A 26,272-nucleotide genomic window follows, 5' to 3' on the forward strand; every position below is an offset into this window, starting at 1 on the left:
TCCTAGGCCGCAGGAATCACGACAGTTCAAGGGAGGCGAGGACAGCTTCATTTAAGTGCTTCCCGTGGCCTCCCCAAGCTCCCCCAAATATCAGATACCACCCCCTCCACATAACCCCCACCATCCCCCAGTCTGGGATCAGACCCACCTTTCCCCCCGGGTCAGGGTTCAGACTCCAGACTCCTATTTGGGTTGGGAATCAGACCCCCCTCCCTACGCCTCCAAAGGTAACTGCAGGCTTCCTACCTGCTCCTGCTGCCTGCTTTCAAGGGCACCCTGCTGCGCTGGAAGACAAGCCTGTCAATCAGGCTGACTGCTGAGCGGGGGAGCCTGTCAAAGCAAAACGACGTATGCTTTGGAGTTAAAACACCGTAGCAAGCGAGATAATCCAGACCTCTGGGCTTCGTGACAAAAACTTCACCACTGCCGCACCGTCCCATCCCTTCGATACAACTCACCCTTGACAACATCAGGCAGAGTGACAGGAGTTGTTCAGAGGGATACAGTATGGATTTGTGAAGGGTAGGTCACGTCAGACTAATTCAGATGGGTTTTCTGGAGGAGATCATGAGTTTGGTGAATAGGAACGATGTCTATATGGACATGGACAAGGCATTTTATAAGGTTCCGCAAAAGAGCTTATTGGAAAAAATGAGAGCGCACAAAATTGGAGGTAACCTTGTGATGTGGGTTGCCAATTGTTTTGGGCGGTTGGAGACAGAGAGTAAGGATAAAGGGAATGTTTTCTGATTGGCAGGACGTGACCAGTGGTGTTTCCCAGTGATCGGCACTGGGGTCTCAGCTTTTCATTGCATTTATCAATGATTTGGATGAAGGAAAAGAACTGTCTGTTCAAATTAGCAGATGACACTATCTTAGGAGGCAATGGCGGTTGGGTAGTTGACAGTAGGAAGTTACAAAGGGACCTAGACAGACTACGTACATGGGCAGAATCATAAAATTCAAATTAAGCCATTTATATAAGAATCTAGAAAAAAATGTCTTTGTAAGAATATGAAGCCACAGATGCAGGTGTTTGCCAGAGCATTGGATAGTTCATTGGAAAGTTAGGGTTTTAACAAATATGGAAAATGAGAAGGAAACTGTGATTAAAGAGCTGCCACGTCTAATGAAATAACACAGCAGGCTGCGTGGACTGAATGATGTACTCCAGTAACTACATACTGTCAGTACAATTTCAAGGGCATTATATGTTATAAATGCAACTTGACAATCTCTAACCTGAAAATATCACTGGAATGTTTAATACATGGCATCTTTCCAGCAGCAATATCTATTTCTGTCAAAACATAATGAACTGTGATTTACTTTAAGAAAGGAAGAATAACACAGAACATTCATTGTGATGGAGTTTTTCCTCTCACACAGAAATGCATAGAAGTTTTTTTATTCATTCCAGGAATGTGGGCGTCGCTGGCCAGGCCAGCATTTATTGCCCATCCCTAATTGCCCTTGAGAAGGTGGTGGTGAGCTGCCTTCTTGAAACGCTGCAGTCCATGTGGGGTAGGTACACCCACAGTGCTGTTAGGAAGGGAGTTCCAGGATTTTGACCCAGCAACAATCAAGGAATGGCGATATAGTTCCAAGTCAGGATGGTGTGTGACTTGGAGGGGAACTTGCAGGTGGTGGTGTTCTCATGCATCTGCTGCCCTTGTCCTTCCAGGTGGTAGAGGTCGCGGGTTTTTAAGTTGCAGCATGGAAACAGGTCATTCGGGCTGATCATCCCATGCCCACCTATATCCTCCATAAGTGCCCAATCTAATTCCAAACCCTTGCTTGACAACTTACCCTTCAATATTCCCAAGCTTCTGCTGCCCTTGTCCTTCTAGGTGGGAGAGGTCACGGGTTTGGAAGATGCTGTCTAAGGAGCTTTGGTGCATTGCTGAAGTGCATCTTGTAGATAGTACAAACTGCTGCCACTGTGCGTCGATGGTGGAGGGAGTGAATGTTTGTGGATGGTGTGCCAATCAAGTGGGCTGCTTTGTCCTGAATGGTGTTGAGCTTCTTGAGTGTTGTTGGAGCTGCACCCATCCAGGCAAGTGGTGTATTCCATCATACTCCTGACTTGTGCCTTGTAGATGGTGGACAGGCTTTAAGGAGTCAGGAGGTGAGTTACTTGTCACAGAATTCTCAGTCTCTGACCTGCTGTTTTAGCCACAGTATTTATATAGCTGGTCCAGTTCAGTTTCTGGTCAATGATAACCCCCAGGATGTTGATAGTGGGAGATTCAGCGATCGTAATGCCACTGAATGTCAAGGGGAGATGGTTAGATTCTCTCTTGTTGGAGAGCGTCAGTGCCTGGCACTTGTGTGACATGAACATTGCTTGCCACTTAGCAGTGCAAGCCTGAATGTTGACCAGGTCTTGCTGCATGTGGGCATGCGCTGCTTCAATATCTGAGGAATTATGAGTAGTGCTGAACACTGTGCAATCATTAGCGAACATCTCTACTTCTGACCTTATGGAGGGAAGGTAATTGACGAAGAAGCTGAAGATGGTCGGGCCTCAGACACCACCCTGAGGAACTCCTGCAGTGATGTCCTGGAGCTCAGATGATTGGCCTCCAATAACAATAACCATCCTCCTTTGACTTCAATTTTACTAGGGATCCTTGCTGCCACGCTCAATTAAATACTGCCTTGATATCAACGGCAGTTATTCTCACCTCCCTTCTTGAATTCAGCTCTTTTGTCAATGTTTGGTCCAAGGCTGTTCTGAGGTCTGGAGCCGAGTGGCCCTCGTGGAATCCAAACTGATCATCGGTGAGCAGATTATTGCTGTGTCGTCTTCTTAGGCAGTCCCTCGGAAATGAAGATGGCTTTCTTCCCCTCCAGAGTTGTGGGTCCTTAGGTGACTGAATAGTCCAATTCTGAAATTCCAAGTCCTGAAGTACATTTTGAGGGGTTGGAAGCTGCCTGTGCATGGGTTCTTTTAACGTGGGGTGGTCATTGCACACCGACTACCACACGGTCCGAGCAAGCGAGGGGTCTTTAACCAATGGCAGGGATGGCCGAGACGATTGGAGACCAGGCTCCGCTACACGGATGGGGACTAATACGTACACATGACCAGCATGTTCAGCTGGCGAGCCCGGATGCAGGCCGTGTGGATCTGCATCAGGGTGTTCTTGAAGGAGCAGATGAAAGCCTGCTCCAAGGGCTGCTGTGACAAGGGCTCCCCAGGACCCTTCATGGAGCTGGCAGGAATAGGCTGAAGCAGAAAAACCAGTATAACCAGTGGCCAGTCACAGGCTCAGCAGGAGATTGAAGTTTCTCAATCACAGCAGTGATGGGGGTAGGACAGTAAACTGATCAAAGTTACTTTAAATATCGCAACAGAGCAGCAATTCAGAGACAAAGTTGGATCTTGCGTTATAACCAGTGTAGTCCAGAGCACAAATGTTCTGTTGATGTTGAGATAAGTCCAGAAATTTGAAGTTCAGTTTCAAAGACGATCTAGATGTAGCATGATCATCCAGGTCTTATCCAGATATTTACCAGAGGTCACAAAGTAAGGTCAGGGGAAGGGGTTTGTACCATCAGACAGAGGCTGTTTAAACTAATAGTTAGCTTGAAGTTTGGGCAAAAAAATGCACCCACTGTTAGAATCAGGGGAAGTTAAACAACAGAAGAGAGGATTTAGTGGGGAGAAAATACAATGGATGGCAGCAGATGGCCACGGATAGACATGGACAGTGAGGAACTCCCTAGGGAGCTGTCTGCCCAGGAGCTGAATGGCCTCTTTCTGTGCCATTACCAATCTATGATTCAATGAATTCCTCATTCTTGTCATTTGTGAAAAGAGTTTTCTACTTGGGGTCTTACATTCCAAACTATTAAGGAGGGCAACCTAATGCAGATACACAGCAGCATGGGAATACATGGAGTACAGAGCAGGTGTGCAGCAGTATAGTCTTACAGCCAGGTGAGGAGGAGGTCTCAGGCTCCCCATTTGTGCATCCTCTAGTTTGACTGCAACAGGGTTTATTCCTTTTAAACAGTGGTTGTGCTTACCACCTCGGTGAGTGTTTCACCTTTACTGTGATTGGGAAATAACCAATCAGGCAGGTTTTCTTGAGGTTAAACAAGAAAGAGGTAAGTTTTAAGTTTTTAAAAAGTTGCTGTAGGATTTTTCAAATGTAAACTTCCAACCGAAGAAATTAATATTTCTCATTTGGCATATATGGTTTTCTTGACAATTGGACTCCATGAAACACAGAGCAGGTGTACAGCAGCATGGAAATACCATTGAGTAATGGTACATAGCTTGTTACAAATTCTCCCCACTTCTGTGATTACTTAGGAGAAAAAATTAACTTCTGTAAAAAAATTTTAATTGCTCAAGAGTGCATCTAAAAAGATGAGATCACGAAAGACAATACTGTACATTTTGTTTCACATATGTTTTCATTTTCCCATCTTTTAGATTTATCAAAGAATCATAAAGCGCAGAAGGAGGCCATTCAGCCCATTGTGCCTGTTCCAGCTCTTTGAAAGGGCTTTCCCTTTACTCCCAGTCCCCTGCTCTTTCCCCACAGCACTGCGACATTTTTCCCTTCAACTATTTATCCAATTCCTTTTCAAAATTTATTATTGAATCTGCTTCCACCACCCTTTCAGACATATGAGCAGGAGTAGGCCACTCGGCCCCTTGACCTGGCTGATCTGAAACGTTAACTCTGCTTCTCTCTCCACAGATGCTGCCAGACCTGCTGAGTATTTCTTGTTTTTATTTCAGATTTCCAGCATCCGCAGTATTTTGCTTTTGATCTGATTGTAACCTCAACTCCCTATTCCCGCCTACCCCCATTAATTTTTCACCCACTTACTTATCAAGAATCTATCTACCTCTGCCTTAAAAATATTTAAAGACTCTGCTTCCCCCGCCTTTTGAAGAAGAGAATTCCAAAGACTCACGACCCTCTGAGAGAAAACATTTCTCCTCATCTCTGTCTTAAATGGGCGACCCCTTATTTTTAAACAGTGACCCCCAGTTCTAGGTTTTCCCACAAGAGGAAACATCCTTTCCACATCCACTCTGTCAAGACCCCTCAGAATCTTATATGTTTCAACCAAGTTGCCTCTTACTATTTTAAACTACAAGCCTAGCCTATCCAAACTTTCCTCATAAGAGAAACCGTCCATTCCAGGTATTAGTCTAGTAAACCTTCTCTGAACTGCTTCCAACGCATTTACACCTTTCCTTAAATGAGACCAATACTGTACACAGTACTCCAGATGTGGTCTCACCAATGCCCTGTATAGCTGAAGCATAGCCTCCCTACTTTTGTATTCAATTCCCCTCGCAATAAATGATAACATTCTATTAGCTTTCCTAATGATGTGCTGTACCTGCATACTAGCCTTTTGCAATTCATGCACGAAGACAGCCAGATCCCTCTGCATCTCAGAGCTCTGCAATTTCTCACCATTTAGATAATATGCTTCTTTTTTATTCTTCCTGCCAAAATGGGCAATTTCACATTTTCCCACATTATACTCCATTTGCCAGATCTTTGCCTACTCGCTGAACCTATCTATATTCCTTTGTAGCCTCCTTATGTCCTCTTCACAACTTACTTTCCTACCTATCTTTGTGTCATCAGCAAATTTAGCAACCATACCTTTGGTCCCTTCATCCAAGTCATTTATATAAATTGTAAAAAGTTGAGGCCCCAGCACAGATCCCTGTGGCACACCACTCATTACAACTTGCCAACCAAAAGTAAGTCATAAGTGTTTTGAGCTGCAGAGTAAAACATTCACATGTTTCAGAAAAATGCCTGTAAGCTTAAATGCACAATTTGTATTTACATTTTTGGGGTGTTTGAGGGTGTTTCAGACGTTGTTTTAAAAAAATGTTAGTTTTTTTTACTGGTTTCAGAACCTTTCGAAACTATTTGAGAAAAACTAAGCTACAATTACTAAATGCATTTAAATTTCAATTCGTCATCCTTTTTTAAATGAATTTTGTGCAGATCAGGGTGTAATGGGGAGTGAAGTAGTTCAGACAGTTTTCTTATCCAGTGTCAGGATTATGCATTTTGGTGTAGCACAGTTAAGCACTGTGTGCCTTTGTCATAAACTCAGAACTGCACCCATTTGCCATCGCATTCATCATATAGCCTCTTTTTGTTTTGTTGCTCAGTGCTGCTCACTACTCTAGAAATATCCTGGATTGCAAATATAGCCCTTGACTTTTCTTCCTCACTACAAACCCTATTCTTAAACCCTCCTTCTCTGCCCTCTCTAGCCTCACCTCCAGCAACATGAGGGGCTCATAGATGACTTTGTCACTAAGCTTGAAACTATCCATTCATGTTTTCCTTAGAGGAGAGAAAGCTGATTTAAGGTCAGGGGCAGGGGGTTTAGAGGGGAATTGAGGAAAACTTTTTTCACCCAGAGGGTGTTTGGAATCTGGAACACACTGCCTGAAGGGGTGGTAGAAGCAGGAACCCTCACAACATTTAAGAAGTATTTAGATGAGCACTTGAAACGCCATAGCATACAAGGCTACAGGCCAAGTGCTGGAAAATGGGATTAGAATAGATAGGTGCTTGTTAGTTAGCCAATCTTCTATCCCTGCCAAAATGTTACCCCCTACACCATGAGCTTTTATTTTTCGCAATAACTTTTGATGTGGCTCCTTATCAAATGTCTTCTGGAAATCTAAGTACAGTACGTCCACCGGTTCCCCTTTATCCACAGCACATGTTACTTCTTCAAAGAATCCAATAAATTGGTTAAACATGAATTCCCTTTCATAAGACCATGTTGACTTTGCCTGATTACCTTGAATTTTTCTAAGTTCTATAATGTCTTTAATAATAGCTTCTAACATTTTCCCAATGACAGGTGTTAAGCTAACTGGCCTGTAGTTTCCTGCTTTCTGTTTCCCTCCCTTTTTGAATAAAGGAGTTACATTGGCTATTTTCCAATCTAATGGAACCTTCCCAAAATCTAGGAAATTTTGGAAATTCAAAACTAATGCATCCACTATCTCACTAGCCACTTCTTTTAAGACCCTAGGATGAAGTCTATCAGGACCCGGGGACTTGTCAGCCCGCAGCTCCAACAATTTGTTCAGTACTACTTCCCTGGTGATTGTAATTTTCTTGAGATCCCCCCCCTCCCTTCCATTTCCTGATTTACAGCTATTTCTGGGATGTTACTTGTATCCTCTATGGTGAAGACTGATGCAAAATACCTGTTCAGTTCATCTGCCATCTCCTTATTTTCCATCATTAATTCCCCAGACTCACTTTCTATAAGACCAACGCTCACTTTGTTAACTCTTTTCTAAATATATCTATAGAAACTCTTATTCTCACCAGCTTTCTCTCGTACTCTAATTTTTCCCTCCTTATTAATCTTTTAGTCGTTCTTTGCTGCTTTTTATATTCTGTCCGATCTTCTGACCTGCCACCCATTTTTGCACAATTATATGCTTTTTCTTTAAGTTTGATACTATCTTTAACTTTTTTAGTTAACTATGGTGGATCCTTCCCTTGGAATTTTTCTTTCTTGTTGGAATTTAACTATTCTGTGCATTCTGAAATGCCTGCCACTGCATCTCTATTGACCTATCCCATAACCTACTTTGCCAGTCCACTTTCGCTAGCTCTGCTTTCATTCCCTCATAGTTACCCTTATTTAAGTTTAAAATACTAGTCTTAGACCCACTCTTCTCTACCTCAAACTGAATGTAAAATTCAATCATATTATGATCGCTGCTGCCTTGGGGTGCCTTCATTAATTAATCCTGTCTCGCTGCACAATACCAGGTCTAGTTTAGCGTGCTCTCTAGTTGGCTCTAGAATGTGCTGTTCTCAAAAACGATCCTCAAAACATTCTGTGAATTCCTACACTGCCTTTGCCCATCTGATTCTTCTAGTTTATATGTAAATTAAAATCCTCCATGATTATCACCATACTTTTCTGACAAGCTCCCATTAGTTCTTCACAAACACCCATTATTTCTGAAGTGAAATGAAGTCCAGATCACAATAGCTGGCTAGGTTAAAAAAAAAAATTCCACATGCCGCCTCTGGTGTTTTTGCCAAATACTTTAAATTAGTTTCTTCCAGTTTCAGAGCCTTCTGCCACTGAAAACAGAGTAAATACAACCCTCCAAGATTTGGAAAACCTCGAATTAATCTCCTCTTAATCCCCTCTGCTGTGAGAACAACCCCGGTTCCTGATGTTACTTTCTTCTCAATTCTACCTGATCTGCTGAGTATTTCCAGCATTTTCTGTTTTTATCCTAGTTTCTCTTTCGTCCGCATAACTGAAGTCTCTCATCCCTGTGTAGAAAGATATGGTGCAAAGTAATTATACATTTTAATTTGGGGAATTGCCTTTTTAAGATTTAATTTTATTTTTTAACTTTAATAGGCTCTTTCCCTGAAAGAAAAAATTCAGGCACAAACCATGGCTTCATAAACCATTTATGATGAAAACACTAGAAACTTGATACTAGAATTTAAACAACATCTCGACTTTCTGCACCTATTACAATTACTTTAACAACACTGCAGCAACATCTTTTGAATGCTGAAAATACATTACCACTCGGAAATCAAATAACTCCGAATAATCCCATAATGAAAGATCAATATTCATGGTAGGTGAAAGCACATCTGGACGATTCCAAGGATTTGGAGAGATACTGTTGGAGTGTCAGTGTGGCTTTCTGTTGCAACCATGTTATCAGAGTCACATGCAATCTGTAAACCTGCATCGAGGGAGGAAGCTGTGACGAAGCCAAGAGTTAGAGTGAGGTGAGGGGGCAGAGGTTCAGGGTGAGGTGAGGGAGCAGGGAGTCAGGGTGAGGTGAGGGGTCAGGGTGAGGTGAGGGGGCGGAGGGTCAGGGTGAGGTGAGGGACCGAGGGATTGAGGTGTCAGGGTGAGGTGAGGGAGCTAGGAGCCAGGGTGAGGTGAGGGAGCAGGGAGTCAGGGTGAGGTGAGGGAGCGAGGGATCGAGGTATCAGGGTGAGGTGAGGGAGCAGGGAGTCAGGGTGAGGTGAGGGGTCAGGGTGATGCGAGGGATCGAGGAGTCAGGGTGATGCGAGAGATTGAGGAGTCAGGGTGAGGGAGCGAGGGATTGAGGAGTCAGGGTGAGGTGAGGGAGCGAGGGATCGAGGAGTCAGGGTGAGGTGAGGGAGCGAGGGATCGAGGTATCGAGGTGAGGGAGCAGGGAGTCAGGGTGAGGTGAGGGGTCAGGGTAATGCGAGGGATCGAGGAGTCAGGGTGATGCGAGGGATTGAGGAGTCAGGGTGAGGGAGCGAGGGATTGAGGAGTCAGGGTGAGGTGAGGGAGCGAGGGATCGAGGAGTCAGGGTGAGGTGAGGGAGCGAGGGATCGAGGAGTCAGGGTGACATGAGGGAGCGAGGGATCGAGGAGACAGGATGGGGCTGAGTCTGTTTCTGCTTTTAATTCTGGTGACCTTTAAAAGACCTCAGTTTGATCTCTAGCTCAGGTGGTGGTTTGTCAACATTATTTTTGTATCAATATAAACCAGTTGTTCTAAATCATCTCCAGTCATTCTGGACTGTTACATATCACTGTGTATTTTCTTGTTTTCAAATCCCTCCATGGCTTTACTCTTCCCTATCTCCGTACTCTCCTTAAGCCCTACAACCCTCAAAGATATCTGCACTCCTCTAATTCTGGCCGCTTGAGCATCCCTGATTTTAATCACTCCACCATTAGTGGCGGAGCCTTCAGCTGCCTAGGGCCTAAGCTTTGGAATTCCCTCCCTAAACCTCTCCGACTCTTTCTCTTTTTTAGGGCACTCCGTAAAACCTAGCTCTTTAACCAAGCTTTTGGTCGTCTGTCCTAATATCTCCTTACACGTCTCAGTGATTTGATTGATATCACTCTTTATAAATGCCTTGGGATGTTTTACCAAATTAAATGCAGTTTATAAATGTTGTTAAAAGTTTTGTTGTTGTTGTGTGTTCTTTTACAATGTGCCCACAATGTATCAAGCTAAGCAAACTGGAGCCATTTAGTATTTAGCTGAATTTTCATTACACCTGCAGTGTATTTATCGTATTTTAAGTAGAATTTCTCTTAAATGTATTTTAATGATTCCTCTGCTCTAAGAATGAGTAGTTAATTAACTTTCTGTGTGTGTGTGTTTTCTCCCTTATTGTAGATTGAACCTTTCTCAATCCAAAGGCTACTATGTCTATGAGAAAAATAATGCAAATAGTCTTGGCTGTGGAGCAGGCTGAAGGTGTTGGTGCACGAGTTCGAAGGTGTATTGGGCGACGGGAGGTAAATTCTAGGCTTTATCCTGTTTTGTAGTGTCAAAGGACAGGTTTAGTTAACAGGCAGACCTTAACTTTTACCAAATATTTCATATTTTAAAAATCACGTATTGTTCTTAATGCATGATTTACTCATACAGATTCGATTAAAGTGGAAGGTAGCTTTCTGACTCGGTGATACAGTGAGTTAACACACTGTTCTTTCACCCTTTGGGAAGCTGGCTTTGAATCCAGCACAGATCAATGGGATGAAAGTCTCTGCTTTTAGGACTTTTCAGATATTAAGCAAAACGCATTTGGGCAATCTCAACCCAGATCCCAGGACAGTTCGATTTCTCCATAATTCAGTCACAAATTGTTGGTCTCAGGTAAAAAAAGACACAGCTGGGTTTTTACTGGTTATATAAAACTGGGGCGACAGAGTTATTCATGTGGAGGAATGTTTATCTTTATTGCTTTCAGAGTTGGGCTGTCCATGCTGAGACTCCAAGTTGGGCATACGTTCCCAAAATTTACATGGATAGAAATATCGGGAAATAGAAACCTTTCCCATTTGTCCTCCCAGCACACCAAGAAGGGAAAACTTGGTCACGAGGTTGGCTGTGAAGAGGGTCAGAGCTGACCCCAATCTGACCTTTACCCAAAACCCACACAAGCCCTTTCCAGCATGAGTCCCTGCATTGAGATGAGGAAGAAGAATCCAGGTTGATTTTGGCCCCTTTCCCCCATTGCCCAGGAGTGTTGAGGCCAACTGTAGAACCCTGTGGCCACCCTGAATGTTATTGGATCCAATGACCATGCTCAATATATCTGATACCAGGAATGAAAACTGAGCCTATACTGGAAGAATAATGGTGTGTTAATGCAGCATGCTGTTATTAATCTGCATGTCAATCAGCACATTCAGGAGATGAAGAGATACACTGTCAGTTGCAAATCTTCAGAACTTGCTCATTGATTTATACCTCTCCATTGTTTGCTTTGCACAAACCGGCATCTCGCCCTTAGCGCACCGTTATTTTTAGGAACTTGCTGGACTTGCATATTAATTGCCCAGTAAGCCTACTACAGAATGTTAAGTCAGTATTTAATAGTTACATATCTTTGTAATGACATAGTAATAGTTAATGCAATGCCAATAAACCTCTCTGGCCGAGAAAGGGAAAATTTACAAGTGTAGGGTCTCATTGCTTCAAGTAGTGTATTACTTTTTGATATTTTAGAAATGAGACATTTTAAAGTTCTTTTCTTTTCTGTCTCTTTTTCTCTCTCTCTTATCCAATTTTTTTCCCCTCTCTTTATTTTTCATTCTCTACCTCTGTTTCTCTCTCAATCCTTAAAATCTTACTGGTTAGGGAGATAGACTGTTGTTCACTGAGGTCCCAGATGCCCCCTTGTCCTTGCTGCACCATTATCAGCTCACACTTCCAGTTACTTGCAGGGTAGAATACTTTGAGTTCCTGGGTGCAAGGAAAAGTCTAACTAACGGAGCACACTGTGAGATGTCCCACTCCAGTAAGATCTGATCCAAAATTCTGCTCTGACAGTGACAGAATTGACAACTCTGAGCTACTGGATTGTTTAAATATGCTGCCATATTTTGATAGAGTTAGCATAGATAAACCCTTATGAAGATATACTGCAGCATGCCATATCAACAATTAATATTTCACCGCTTGTTAAAACCTCTCTCCAATTCTGTAATTACTTCTAAATCTCACAACTCTGTTAGAAGAGCATGTTTTGGGAGGGTAGAAAACCATCCCAACATTAGAAAAGCAGCCCTTACTCTCCCTAGTATGAATGTCCTCACACCACTCATTATTGGGAAGATACCAATTTTGTGAAAGATTACTGCAGTGTTCTGACATGCCTGTGCTAACTAGGAGCAGGATTGAGATTGCCCAAAATCAATTGACGCACTACATGAAATGCAACAAAAAGATGAAACTTTTATTCCACTGTCTCTTGTCTGCTTGAAGGCAAGTCTTGGAAATGCAAAGACAGAGTTTTGTGCATGACTGGACTGCCCATGGTACTGCTCACCTGATTCAGAGAAACTTTCTCTTTTACCTGGCTCTTGTGTTTGAGTTACTGTTTACTGTCCCTTACACCCTGCGTCCTCCTGTCTCTCTGTCTCTCACCCTATCCCTCCTGCTTGTTCTTTCTCCACACTGCTGTAACTTTCATGTCCTTCCTGTTGGGCGGTGGGGAATGTTGGTGCTGAGGGCTGCAGATCCCACTTTCTGATAAAGAGAATGTGCTTGTGGAACTCAGAGGTTTCCTTCACCTAGCCTGTCACTTCATCCCATGCCGATCCCCATTGCCCTGCCTTTCTCACCACACCTTGGCTCATGTCACATCCCTCCTTCTTCCTTCTGCACACTATGTCCTTACGTTGTGTGTTATCAGTGACCTGTTGCTGCCCTGTCTCCTTTCAGGCTGCTGATCCCACTCCCACCACCCCCCACTGTCATCTCTCTATCCCCTACATGCAGTTTCCTTTACCTTGTCTCTCTCCTGCTCCAGCACCCTCACCTAGTGCTGCTTACTGTAATGACAAACAGCTTTGCGTCACTGGGCTGGACTGAAGCTGAACAAGCCCAAGAAGTCCATCAGTCCATCATCAGAGAGTATGGGCATGAACAGGGAATCGGGCTGTACAATTGAAAGGGAAGGCAGCGTGCAAAACCAGTCTGGAGTGCTTTGAAAACAAATTTCCAATGCTAAGTTTAATGGGAACATGGTAGGAAGAATCAAAACTGGATGGAATAACATCTGAGTAGGCAGCTGAAAAGCACAATAAGTATAATTAAAATAAAAGTTAACTATAAGCTTAAATAATAATCAAATCTAATTTTAAAAGACCTAAAGATAACAGCAGCAATTAGTGAAAAGGCACAGTGGCGCAGTGGTTAGCACCGCAGCCTCACAGCTCCAGCGACCCAGGTTCAATTCTGGGTACTGCCTGTGTGGAGTTTGCAAGTTCTCCCTGTGTCTGCGTGGGTTTTCTCCGGGTGCTCCGGTTTCCTCCCACATGCCAAAAGACTTGCAGGTTGATAGGTAAATTGGTCATTATAAATTGCCTCTAGTATAGGTAGGTGGTAGGGAAATACAGGGACAGGTGGGGATGTGGTATATGGAATTAGTATAGGGTTAGTATAAATGGGTGGTTGATGGGCAGCACAGACTCAGTGGGCTGAAGGGCCTGTTTCAGTGCTGTATCTCTAAACTAAACTAAACTGAGGGAGAAGCCGTGAAGCAGCAGTAGAATTCCTTAGTGTCAAAAGCCAGCAACCCCAGCCTGTTGTCACAGCATATAATCTCAGCACATAATTCCAGCGTCAATCAGTCTTTCAGATCCTGTGTCTCTTGGCCTGAGTAGAATAAATAGTTGCCCATTTGATTCCTGCAGTAATGTTTGAGTCTTCAGAGTTCAGGATATGGGTTTCTTGCAAGCTGTCCACAACTGGTTTAACAGTGGTTGGTTTAAGTGCAGGCTGGATGTGGCACAAAGCAGACACTGCTAACTAGTTTACAGTTCCAGTCTGCATTTACTACTCAATTAGTTTAATCATCATGTATCATTACTCCTGCTGCACTGTTTGCTGACAAATATCCAATCTGTTGAAACGTTTGCCTCACATACGTGTGCTTCAAGTTGTTTCTGAATTGCTAAAGAATTCTTATTATTGACAGCTAGAAAATCTGGACCCATTCTTGATGCTGGATGAATTTAACGTTTCCAAACCTGCAGGGTTTCCTGACCACCCACACAGGGGGTTTGAAACTGTGAGTGAACCATTCTTTTCCTATTTACAAGTTTTTAGGTAGAATAATAGAATTATAGAATCATATAGCACAGAAGGAGGCCATTCAGCCCATTGTGCCTGTTCCAGCTCTTTGAAAGGGCTATCCCATTACTCCCAGTCCCCTGCTCTTTCCCCATAGTACTGCACAATTTTCCCCTTCAAATATTTATCCAATTGCTTTTTGAAATTTATGATTAAATCTGTTTCCACCACCCTTTCAGACAGTGCAGTCCACATCACAACAACTGGCTCGGTAAAAGAAAGTTTCCTCACGTCACCTCTGGTACTTTTACCAATTCCCTTAAATCTGTGCCCTCTGGTTACCGAACCTTCTGTCGCTGGAAACAGAATAAATAAGGAGAAACTATCACAACCCTTTATGATTTTTACACCTACGTCAAATCTCCCTTTAACTCTCTAGGAACAATCCCAGCTCCTTTAGTCTATCCACATAACTGTGATCCCTCATCCCTGGTATCATTCTAATAAATCTTCTGGGCATCCATTCCAAGAATGGGATATTCTTCCTAAAGTGTGTTGCTCAGAATTGAACACAATGCTCCAGCTGGGGCCGAGCTAGTGTTTTATAAAGGTTTACCATTACATTCTTGTTTTTGTACTCTATTCCACTATTAATAAAGACAAGGGTCCCATATGCTCTTTCTAAACAGTCTTCTCCACTTGTCCTGCCACCTTCAAAGATTTGAGTACTTACACCTTCAGCTCTCTCTGTTCCCGCACCCTCTTTAAACTTGAGCCATTTCATTCATATTGCCTTTCCTCATTTTTCCTACCAAAATGCAACACACTGCATTTAATTTCATCTGCGAAGTTTCTGCCCATTTCATCATGCCATGTTCTCCTGAAGTCTGTTACTATCCTTCTCATTATTTGCTGCATTTCCAATTTGTGTTATTTGCAAACTTTGAAATTATACCCTATATACCCAAGTCCAGATCATTAATAGATATCTAAAAGGGAAGTATTCCTAATACATGGGGGACACCACTCTTTACTTCATTCCAGTGTGATAAACAATCCTCTATCACTGCTCTCTGCTCCGGATCTAACTTCATATTCTCGCTGTCACTGTCCCTTTAATCCCATGAGCTTCAATTTTGCAAACAAATCTATTGTGTGGCCCTTTGTCAGATGTATTTGAAAGTCCATATACACATCAACTGTACTACCCTCATCCTCATGTTACTTCATCAAACTTAATCTGGTTTATCAGATATGATTTGTCTTTAACAAATCCAAGTTGGCTGTCTTTTGAACCAGTTTTCCTCCAAGTGACAATGAATTTTGTCCTGGATTATGTTTTCTAGAAGTTTCCTCACCAACATTAACCTGACTGGCCTGTAGTTGCCAGTGTTAAGCCCTCTCCCCTTTTTTAAACAGGGGTGTAACTTTTGCAATTCTCCAGTCCTCTGGCACCACCCCTGTACCTAAGGAGGATTGGAACATTATGGCCAGTGCCTCTGGAATTTTCACTCGCTGCATGAAAAAGTTAGTTTTTCCTCCTGTTGCCTTTGCTTCTTTTGCCAATCATCTTAGATCAGTGTTCTCTGGTTCTCAACTCTTCCTCCAACGGGACAGTTTCTCCCCATTTACTCTATACAGACCCCTCATCATTTTGAAAACCTATGTCAAGTCTCCTCTTAATCTTCTCTTCAATTTCTTAAAGGAGGAACAGTGCAGAATTAATAGAACAAGTTTTAAAACACCAATAGAAAAATCATAATTAGTAGAGTGCTGAAGGTACACACGGAGCTAAACTAAGTTAAATATAGAGCAGAAAGCAAAAGAACAGCAGAAGGATGGATATCAAATTTCCCAGCATGAACTGGAAAGCCATTGATATCCTATCCGAGTTCAATTTTTTTAAACAAAGAGTGCAGTTATGCTTCATAGATCAAGCGGTTGCAGAACCAGAGAAGCAGGCTGTGAAAATACTGATAGCAGTTGGAAATGAGGGGTTATACAGAATCAATACCTCTGGCTTCTCTGAAAAGGACCAGAAAGATCCCACAAAGATATGGAAGGTGCTAGAAGATCAGCTTCAGGTAAGGGTGAATTTTAGAATTCATCAGCTGGAATTGATGTCCTATGGCAATGGCCACAGGAATTAACAGATCAGTTCGTCAGTAGAGGCCGTAATAAGGGCAACGAATGCAATTTTTCAGAAACTGAGCTGTCGGAGCAAATAATGGAAATGGTAATTGTCTTAACACCTATTAAAGCTTTTCAAAAAGACCTTGTGCGGCAAGAGAAAGGTCACAACATTGATGCACTGCTAGAAGATGGCAGGAAATACGAAGACATTGTAGCTGGACAACAGCATCTGCAAGCACTAGGTGTAGCTGACAATATCGGCACAGTAATCAGGTCACAAAAAGCAAGCAAGCTGTGTGGTAAGTGTGGTTTGTCCCAATCACCACAAAGTTGTCCTGCATTTCAAGATCTGTGCAAAGGGACATTGGGCCTGCCTTCGCAAGAAATCTGGCTCCAAAGACGCAGCCAGAAGTCACAATAGGACACAAACAAACAGAAGGCAGGTGCAGCGACAGGGCAACAGCAACAAGGAGATCGCTAGAGATCTGAATAAATGCAAGCCGATACACAAAGTCCACAGTGCAATAGACCCGAGACAAGGCTCAGAGTGGGGTGATTCTCAGCCAGAAGATGAGCAGGCGTTTCACATTGTGAACCTGATACCTTGTATTGATGAAGTCAAACAACTGAAGCTTCTGCTACTATTAATATCATGTGCTTAAAGAAAGTTGGCAAACACACACTCAGGATTAAGATTGACACTGGAGTGAGTGCAAATATCCTATCAGTCTGAATCCTGAAGGATATGTACCTGAGTCATTGGAAATCGATGATACAACTGACAACTGCAAAGTTAACTGCATGCCCATTCCTTGCAGTGGCACACTAACAATCCAATGCAGCTATGGCAAGTTGACATAGAAACCACAAACATTCTACCTGGTAGACGCGAGCAGACCAGCAGCTGCAGGACTACTAGTGTGTAAGGACTTCAACATTGTGACTATCCATGAGATCACCAAGGTACCCAGTACAGCAGAAGAGATCAATGGTACCCACATTGAGTCAGTCCACAACCTACAACGAATGTACCTGGACAGGTTCGATGCCAAAGGAGATTTCAAATGCAATGCCGAACTGCACCTCAGAGAGGATGCAATTCCGTCAATCAACCCTCCCAGAAAGTGCAGCGTGCACGTACAAGAAAAGCCTGCATGTGAGTTGGATGAGATGGAACTCAATGGGATCATCCGTCATGCGCATTATCACACAGACTGGTGCAGCTCAATTATGTGTGTACTGAAGAAGGATGGATCAATCAGGGTATTTCTAGATCCGAGGTCTAAACCTCTCCCTAAAGAGATGCCGCCACAAGATTCTGACACTAGAGGAATTGAATCCCAAGTTTACAGGAGCCAAATTCTTCTCCAAGTTGGATGCTAAACATGGAATTCGGTCAGTACACCTAGCTGAGGAATCTCAGGAAGTCACCACGTTCAGAACACCATTTGGAAGATATTGCTTCCAGAGACTACCCTTCGGTTTATCTGTCAGTCAAGATCTGTTTCAGCAGTGTATGGACAGAATTATAGAAAACGTGCCTGGATGTATGTGCATTGTCGATGATATTGCAGTAATGGGCAAAACCAAAGAAGAGCATGATCGAAATCTTCATTCTCTGATGGCAGTAGATCGTGGCGAAGGGCTCACTTTTAACAGCAAGAAGTGCCAGGTGAATGTAAGTCAGATCAATTTCTTTGGCTCCATCTATTCAGGATGCGGAATCCATCCTGACCCAGGCAAAGTCGAAGATGTAAGGCACTTGCCCAACCCACAAGACAAGGAAGATTTATTAGATGTCTTGGAGTTTCAACTTCTTGACACCATACATTCCAAATTTTTCTGTCAAAGCATCATCATTGAGAGAGCTCTTAAAGAAAGATGTACCATATGTGTGGCAGGAGGACCATCAGTATATATTTGAGTCTCTCAAACAAGCATTGTCAGCAGAAACCTGTATCCTCCAGCACTTCCTGGAAGTCAACACCTCACTGAAAGGGCTAGGAGCGTGCAGCCTGCAGGATGGCAAATGTTTAGAACAGTCCAATTAATCAAACATAGAGCGTGAAACTTATTGATCATACCTCCTATATTCACATCTAAATCAGCTGCCTGAGGAGTATTCTAAAATATCTAAAATTATCATGTGCTTCTACAAAGGAACAACTACTGCCAGATGAATTATTTTTTATATGTAGAATGGTACCAGGGAGGAGAGACTTCAGTTATGTTCCTATTCCTGAGATGGTGGGATTGTCCTATGAGGAGAGATTGAGGAGACGGGTCCTGTATTCTCCAGAGTTTAGAAGAATGAGAGGTGATCCCATTGAAGCACACAAAATTCTCACAGGGCTCGACAGAGTAAAGCAGGAAGGATGTTTCCCCTGGCTGGGGAGTCCAGAACCAGGGGACACAGTCTCAGAATAAGAGGTTGGCCATTTGGGACTGAGACGGGGGGGGGGAATTTCTTCACTCAGAGGGTGGTGAATCTGTGGAGTTCTCTACTCCAGAGGGCTGTGGAGGCTCAGTCATTGAATATGTTCAAGACAGAGATCGATAGATTTCTAGATATTAATGATATCAAGGGATATGGGGATAGTGCAGGAAAATAGCATTGAGGTAGATCAGCCATGATCTAATTGAATGGTGGAGCAGGCTCGAGGGGCCAAATAGTCTACTGCTGCTCCTATGTTCTTATGTTACTTATGAAACACTCGCTCTGGAGTTTGAGATCACAAGGGTCCACACCAACTGCTCGGTAAGCAGTTCACTGTGGAAACTGACCACAGACCACTGGAGATGATCTGGCACAAACCATTGACAAGTGCACCACCTCGACGACAGCGACTGTTGGTGAAAGTACACGGGTATCTGCATATATCAACATCTGATACAAACTGGGTACCAAATAGTCACCTCGGATACGCTGAGCAGATTGCCAAACCCGAGCAAGAATGAAGAAGTCCCACTGGATCTACAAGTGGACAGCATGGACATCGAGGTGGAAGATGTGCTCAAAATCAATTTATTGCATTTTGGTCAGCACAAATGTGACCAACTACAATCAGAAACAGCCAATGACCCAAAACCGAAGGCACCGTGGACAGTCATCATAGAAGGATGGCCTGATATGATGAAAGAGGTGTCAGAAACCCTCAGATGCTTTTAGCCTTATAGAGATGAACTTGGTATCTTGAGAGGTGTCACCTTTAAAGGAAGACAAGTGATTGTGCCCAAAACTCTCTGAGTGGACATCTTGTCACAACTTCACCAAGGCCATATGGGTATAGAGCCAACAAGACGACTGGCACAAGACACTGCTTGTTGGCCATGGATCAATGGTGAAATCAAAAGGTTAGTGAGGTTGTGCGAGGCATGCCAGAGCCACCAGCCACAACAACGCAAAGAACATCTACAGCCTCACGAGATTCCATCATACCCTTGGTGCAAACCCATCACTGATCTATTTTCTGTGAATGGAGACGACTTTATCTTAGTCACTAATTATTTTTCCAAATTTCCAATTGTCAGACAGGTAAAAGAAATTTCAAGCATAGTCATCACAGACACATTGAATGCCGTATTCAGTCTATTCAGTACACCTGAAGAAATTATTTCTGACAGTGGGGCACAGTATACGGGCAGACCTTTCAGGGATATGTGTGTAACTTCACTTAATTTGGATTGGCCATGTTAGTAATTGGGATTGTTTGAAATATACATCAGCAAGAGGTTATTATCCCAGTGTGAGTGCCTTATTTCACTCAATGACCCCCAGATATGGAACTGAGACTAATAAATCTGGTATTCAGAACATGCACTGTCTCATTCTTTTTATAATGGGACCAGAGTGTTGCCAAGTCAACTTAATTAGCTCTTAGTCTAATTAGAGAGGAGTATTCACAATTATAATAATGTTCAGGTAGTTTGAATACAATGTTCTAAAATTTTTGATCTCAGGATGTGGAGATTGTTGACAAGGCTGGCATTTATTGCCCATCCCTCATTGTCCGGAGAATATGGGCACTGTCTGTGAACTGCTTGTGTAGAGGGTGCTCTCATGATACTGTTAGGTGGGACAGTTCAGAATATTGATCCAATGACTGAAGCACAGTGGTGTATGTAGAAGCGGGTATGGTGTGTGACTTGGGGAAGTTGGGGGACCGGGAGTTGGTGTAAATTTGGTCAGTTGCTGTAAAGCTTCCTGTAGATGGTATATACCACAGCCACAGTGCACTGGTAGCTGGTTGTGGCTGTGAATATGAAGTCCAGTGGCACTGGTGCCAATCATGAGATTTCCCTGGCAGATAAGATAAAGGAGAATCCTAAAAGATTCTATAAGTATATTAAGAGTAAAAGGGTAGCTAGGGAGAGAGTAGGTCCCCTTAAGGATCAGTGTGGCAATCTATGTGTGGAGCCACGGGAAATGGGCGAGGTCTTAAATGAATATTTCTTGTCCGTATTTACCGTGGAGAAGGTCATGGAAGCTAGTGAGTTCAAGGGAGGGAACAGCGATATCCTGGAGCACATCAACATTACAAAGGAGGAGGTGTTGGAGGTTTTGAAGCACATTAAGATGGATACATCCCCAGGGCCTGACCAGGTGTATCCTAGGATGCTATGGAAAGCAAAGGAGGAGATTGCTGGGGCCCTGGCAAAGATTTTTGTATCATCGTTAGCCCCGGGTGAGGTACCGGAAGACTGGAGGGTAGTTAATGTTTTGCCTTTATTTAAGAAGGGCAGCAGGGATAAGCCAGGGAACTACAGGCCAGTGAGCCTTACATCAGTGGTGGGAAAGTTATTGGAAGGGATTCTGAGAGACAGGATTTATATGCATTTGGAAAGGCAAGGTCTGATTAGGGAAAGTCAGCATGGCTTTGTGCATGGGAAATCATGTCTCACGAATTTGATTGAGTTTTTAGAGGAGGTGACCAAGAGGATTGACGAGGGCAGGGCGGTGGACGTTGTCTACATGGACTTTAGCAAGACCTTTGACAAGGTCCCGCATGGTAGGCTGGTCCAGAAGGTTCAAACACATGGGATCCAGGGTGAGCTAGCAAATTGGATACAAAATTGGCTTGGTGATAGGAGGCAGAGTGTGGTAGTGGAGGGTTGTTTTTCAGATTGGAGGGCGGTGACCCGTGGTGTGCCGCAGGGATCGGTGTTGGGCCCTCTGTTGTTTGTCGCATATATTAATGACTTGGATGTGAATGTAAGGGGCATGATTAGTAAGTTTGTAGATGACACCAAAATTGGTGGTACAGTGAACAGTGAAGAAGGTTGTCGAAGGTTACAACAGGATATAGATCAACTGGGGAAATGGGCAAGGGATTGGCAAATGGAATTTAAAGCAGACAAGTGCGAAATGATGCATTTTGGGAAGTTAAACCAGGGCAGGACATATACAGTGAATGGCAGGCCTCTGGGGAGTGTTGTTGAGCAGAGAGACCTTGGGGTGCAAGTACATAGTTCCCTGAAAGTGGCAACACAGGTAGACAGGGCGGTGAAGAAGGCATATGGCATGCTTGCCTTCATCGGCCGAGGCATTGAGTACAAGAGTTGGGACGTCATGTTACAGTTGTACATAACGTTGGTTAGGCCGCATTTGGAGTACTGTGTGCAGTTCTGGTCGCCGCACTACAGGAAAGATGTGATTAAGCTGGAGTGGGTGCAGAAACGATTCACAAGGATGTTGCCTGGTTTGGAGGGCTTGAGTTATAAAGAGAGATTGGATAGGCTGCGTCTGTTTTCCCTGGAGCGAAGGAGGCTGAGAGGGGACATGATAGAGGTATCTAAAATTATGAGAGGCATAGATAGGGTAGATAGCCAGAGTCTGTTTCCCATGGTAGGGGTGACTAAAACTAGAGGGCATAGATTTAAGGTGAGAGGGAGGAGGTCTAAAGGGGATCAAAGGGGTACATTTTTCACACAAAGAATGGTGGGTATCTGGAATGAGCTGCCTGAGGAGGTGGTGGACGCAGGAACAGTGGCAACATTTAAGAGGCATCTGGACAGGTACTTGAATGAGCAAGGCATAGAGGGATTATGGAATTAATGCAGGCAGGTGGGATTAGTATAGATAGGCATCATGGTTGGCATGGACACGGTGGGCCGAAGGGCCTGTTTCTATGCTGTATGACTCTCTAATATACTGCTGCTGTTGAACAACTGAGTACAATTGCCAGGGAATGTCTCTGAGCTCGGCAATTGCAGTTGGTAAAATCATAAAAGCACAGACCAGGAAGAGACCTTTCAAAACATCAAGTGTGCTCCATCTTCTCACTATCTACCCCTCCCTGTGAGCAGCAGTCCCATTCTCACACACCTTCTCACTATCTACCTCTCCCTGTGAGCAGTCCCATTCTCACACACCATCTCACTATCTACCTCTCCCTGTGAGCAGTCCCATTCTCACACACGTTCTCACTATCTACCCCTCCCTGTGAGCAGCAGTCCCATTCTCACACACCTTCTCACTATCTACCTCTCCCTGTGAGCAGTCCCATTCTCACACACCTTCTCACTATCTACCTCTCCCTGTGAGCAGTCCCACTCTCACACACCTTCTCTCTATCTACCCCTCCCTGTGAGCAGCAGTCCCATTCTCACACACCTTCTCACTATCTACCTCTCCCTGTGAGCAGCAGTCCCATTCTCACACACCTTCTCACTATCGACCTCTCCCTGTGAGCAGCAGTCCCATTCTCACGCACCCTCTCACTATCTACCTCTCCCTGTGAGCAGTCCCATTATCACAAACCTTCTCCCTATCTACCTCTCCCTGTGAGCAGCAGTCCCATTCTCACTCACCTTCTCTCTATCTACCTCTCCCTGTGAGCAGTCCCATTCTCACACATCTTCTCACTATCTACCCCTCCCTGTGAGCAGCAGTCCCATTCTCACACACCTTCTCACTATCGACCTCTCCCTGTGAGCAGTCCCATTCTCACACACCATCTCACTATCTACCTCTCCCTGTGAGCAGTCCCATTCTCCCACACGTTCTCTCTATCTACCCCTCCCTGTGAGCAGCAGTCCCATTCTCACACACCTTCTCACTATCTACCTCTCCCTGTGAGCAGTCCCATTCTCACACACCTTCTCACTATCTACCTCTCCCTGTGAGCAGTCCCACTCTCACACACCTTCTCTCTATCTACCCCTCCCTGTGAGCAGCAGTCCCATTCTCACACACCTTCTCACTATCTACCTCTCCCTGTGAGCACCAGTCCCATTCTCACACACCTTCTCACTATCGACCTCTCCCTGTGAGCAGCAGTCCCATTCTCACGCACCCTCTCACTATCTACCTCTCCCTGTGAGCAGTCCCATTCTCACACACCTTCTCACTATCTACCTCTCCCTGTGAGCAGCAGTCCCATTCTCACTCACCTTCTCACTATCTACCTCTCCTTGTGAGCAGTCCCATTCTCACACATCTTCTCACTATCTACCCCTCCCTGTGAGCAGCAGTCCCATTCTCACACACCTTCTCACTATCTACCTCTCCCTGTGAGCAGCAGTCCCATTCTCAAACACCTTCTCACTATCTACCTCTCCCTGTGAGCAGTCACATTCTCACACACCTTCTCTCTATCTACCCCTCCCTGTGAGCAGCAGTCCCATTCTCACACACCTTCTCACTATCTACCTCTCCCTGTGAGCAGTCCCATTCTCACACACCTTCTCACTATCTACCTCTCGCTGTGAGCAGCAGTCCCATTCTCACACACCATCTCACCATCTACCTCTCCCTGTGAGCAGTCCCATTCTCACACACCTTCTCTCTATCTACCCCTCCCTGTGAGCAGCAGTCCCATTCTCACGCACACTCTCACTATCTACCTCTCCCTGTGAGCAGCAGTCCCATTCTCACACACCTTCTCACTATCTACCTCTCCCTGTGAGCAGTCCCATTCTCACACAACTTCTCACTACCTACCTCTCCCTGTGAGCAGTCCCATTCTCACACACCATCTCACTATCTACCTCTCCCTGTGAGCAGCAGTCCCATTCTCACACACCTTCTCACTGTCGACCTCTCCCTGTCAGCAGTCCCATTCTCACACACCTTCTCACTATCTACCTCTCCCTGTGAGCAGCAGTCCCATTCTCACACACCTTCTCACTATCTACCTCTCCCTGTGAGCAGCAGCCCCATTCTCACACACCTTCTCTCTATCTACCCCTCCCTGTGAGCAGCAGTCCCATACTCACACACCTTCTCACTATCTACCTCTCCCTGTGAGCAGCAGTCCCATTCTCACACACCTTCTCGCTATCTACCTCTCCCTTTGAGCAGCAGTCCCGTTCTCACACACATTCTCACTATCTACCTCTCCCTGTGAACAGTCCCATTCTCACACACCTTCTCACTATCTACCTCTCCCTGTGAGCAGTCCCATTCTCACACACCATCTCACTATCTACCTCTCCCTGTGAGCAGTCCCATTCTCACACACCTTCTCTCTATCTACCCCTCCCTGTGAGCAGCATTCCCATTCTCACGCACCCTCTGACTATCTACCTCTCCCTGTGAGCAATGCCATTCTCACACACCTTCTCACTATCTACCTCTCCCTGTGAGTGGACCCATTCTCACACACCTTCTCACTATCTCCCTCTCCCTGTGAGCAGTCCCATTCTCACACACCTTCTCACTATCTACCTCTCACTGTGAGCAGCCCCATTCTCACACACCTTCTCTCAATCTACCCCTCACTGTGAGCAGCAGTCCCATTCTCACACACCTTCTCACTATCTACCTCTGCCTGTGAGCAGTCCCATTCTCACACACGTTCTCACTATCTACCCCTCACTGTGAGCAGCAGTCCCATTCTCACACACCTTCTCACTATCTACCTCTGCCTGTGAGCAGTCCCATTCTCACACACGTTCTCACTATCTACCCCTCACTGTGAGCAGCAGTCCCATTCTCACGCAACTTCTCACTATGTACCTCTCCCTGTGAGCAGCAGTCCCATTCTCACACACCTTCTCACTATCTACCTCTCCCTATGAGCAGCAGTCCCATTCTCACACACCTTCTCTCTATCTACCCCTCCCTGTGAGCAGCTGTCCCATTCTTACACACCTTCTCACTGTCTACCTCGCCCTGTGAGCAGCAGTCCCATTCTCACGCACCCTCTCACAATCTACCTCTCCCTCTGAGCAGACCCATTCTCACACACCTTCTCACTATCTACCTCTCCCTGTGAGCAGACCCATTCTCACACACCTTCTCACTATCTACCTCTCCCTGTGAGGAGCAGTCCCATTCTCACACACCTTCTCTCTATCTACCCCTCCCTGTGAGCAGCAGTCCCATTCTCACACACCTTCTCACGATCTACCTCTCCCTGGGAACAGCAGTCCCATTCTCACGCAACCTCTCACTATGCACCTCTCCCTGTGAGCAGCAGTCCCATTCTCACACACCTTCTCACTATCTACCTCTCCCTGTGAGCAGCAGTCCCATTCTCACACACCTTCTCTCTATCTACCTCTCCCTGTGAGCAGCAGTCCCGTTCTCACACACCTTCTCACTATCTACCTCTCCCTGTGAACAGTCCCATTCTCACACACCTTCTCACTATCTACCTCTCCCTGTGAGCAGTCCCATTCTGACACACCTTCTCATGATCTACCTCTCCCTGTGAGCAGCAGTCCCATTCTCACACACCTTCTCACTATCTACCTCTCCCTGTGAGCAGTCCCATTCTCACACACCTTCTGACTATCTACCTCTCCCTGTGAGCAGCAGTCCCATTCTCACACACCTTCTCACGAACTACCTCTCCCTGTGAGTGGACCCATTCTCACACACCTTCTCACTATCTACCTCTCCCTGTGAGCAGTCCCATTCTCACACACCTTCTCACTATCTACCTCTCACTGTGAGCAGCCCCATTCTCACACACCTTCTCTCAATCTACCCCTCACGGTGAGCAGCAGTCCCATTCTCACACACCTTCTCACTATCTACCTCTCCCTGTGAGCAGTCCCATTTTCACACACGTTCTCACTATCTACCCCTCCCTGTGAGCAGCAG

General features: G+C 44.8%; 1 protein-coding gene across 2 annotated transcripts in view; it reads left to right on the plus strand.

Moving 5' to 3' along the window:
- The window catches only part of pir (pirin), a 192,073-nt gene that overhangs the window by 6,088 nt on the left and 159,713 nt on the right, over window positions 1-26,272 (plus strand). For both annotated transcript variants that reach the window (XM_068039839.1, XM_068039838.1), the window contains exons 2-3: window positions 10,180-10,301; window positions 13,994-14,086. In XM_068039839.1, the coding sequence (XP_067895940.1) occupies window positions 10,209-10,301; window positions 13,994-14,086 (186 nt within the window). In that variant the 5' untranslated portion in view covers window positions 10,180-10,208. The remainder of the gene's footprint in view (window positions 1-10,179; window positions 10,302-13,993; window positions 14,087-26,272) is intronic.

Source organism: Heterodontus francisci, chromosome 10, assembly GCF_036365525.1.
Source record: "Heterodontus francisci isolate sHetFra1 chromosome 10, sHetFra1.hap1, whole genome shotgun sequence".
NCBI lineage: Eukaryota > Metazoa > Chordata > Chondrichthyes > Heterodontiformes > Heterodontidae > Heterodontus > Heterodontus francisci.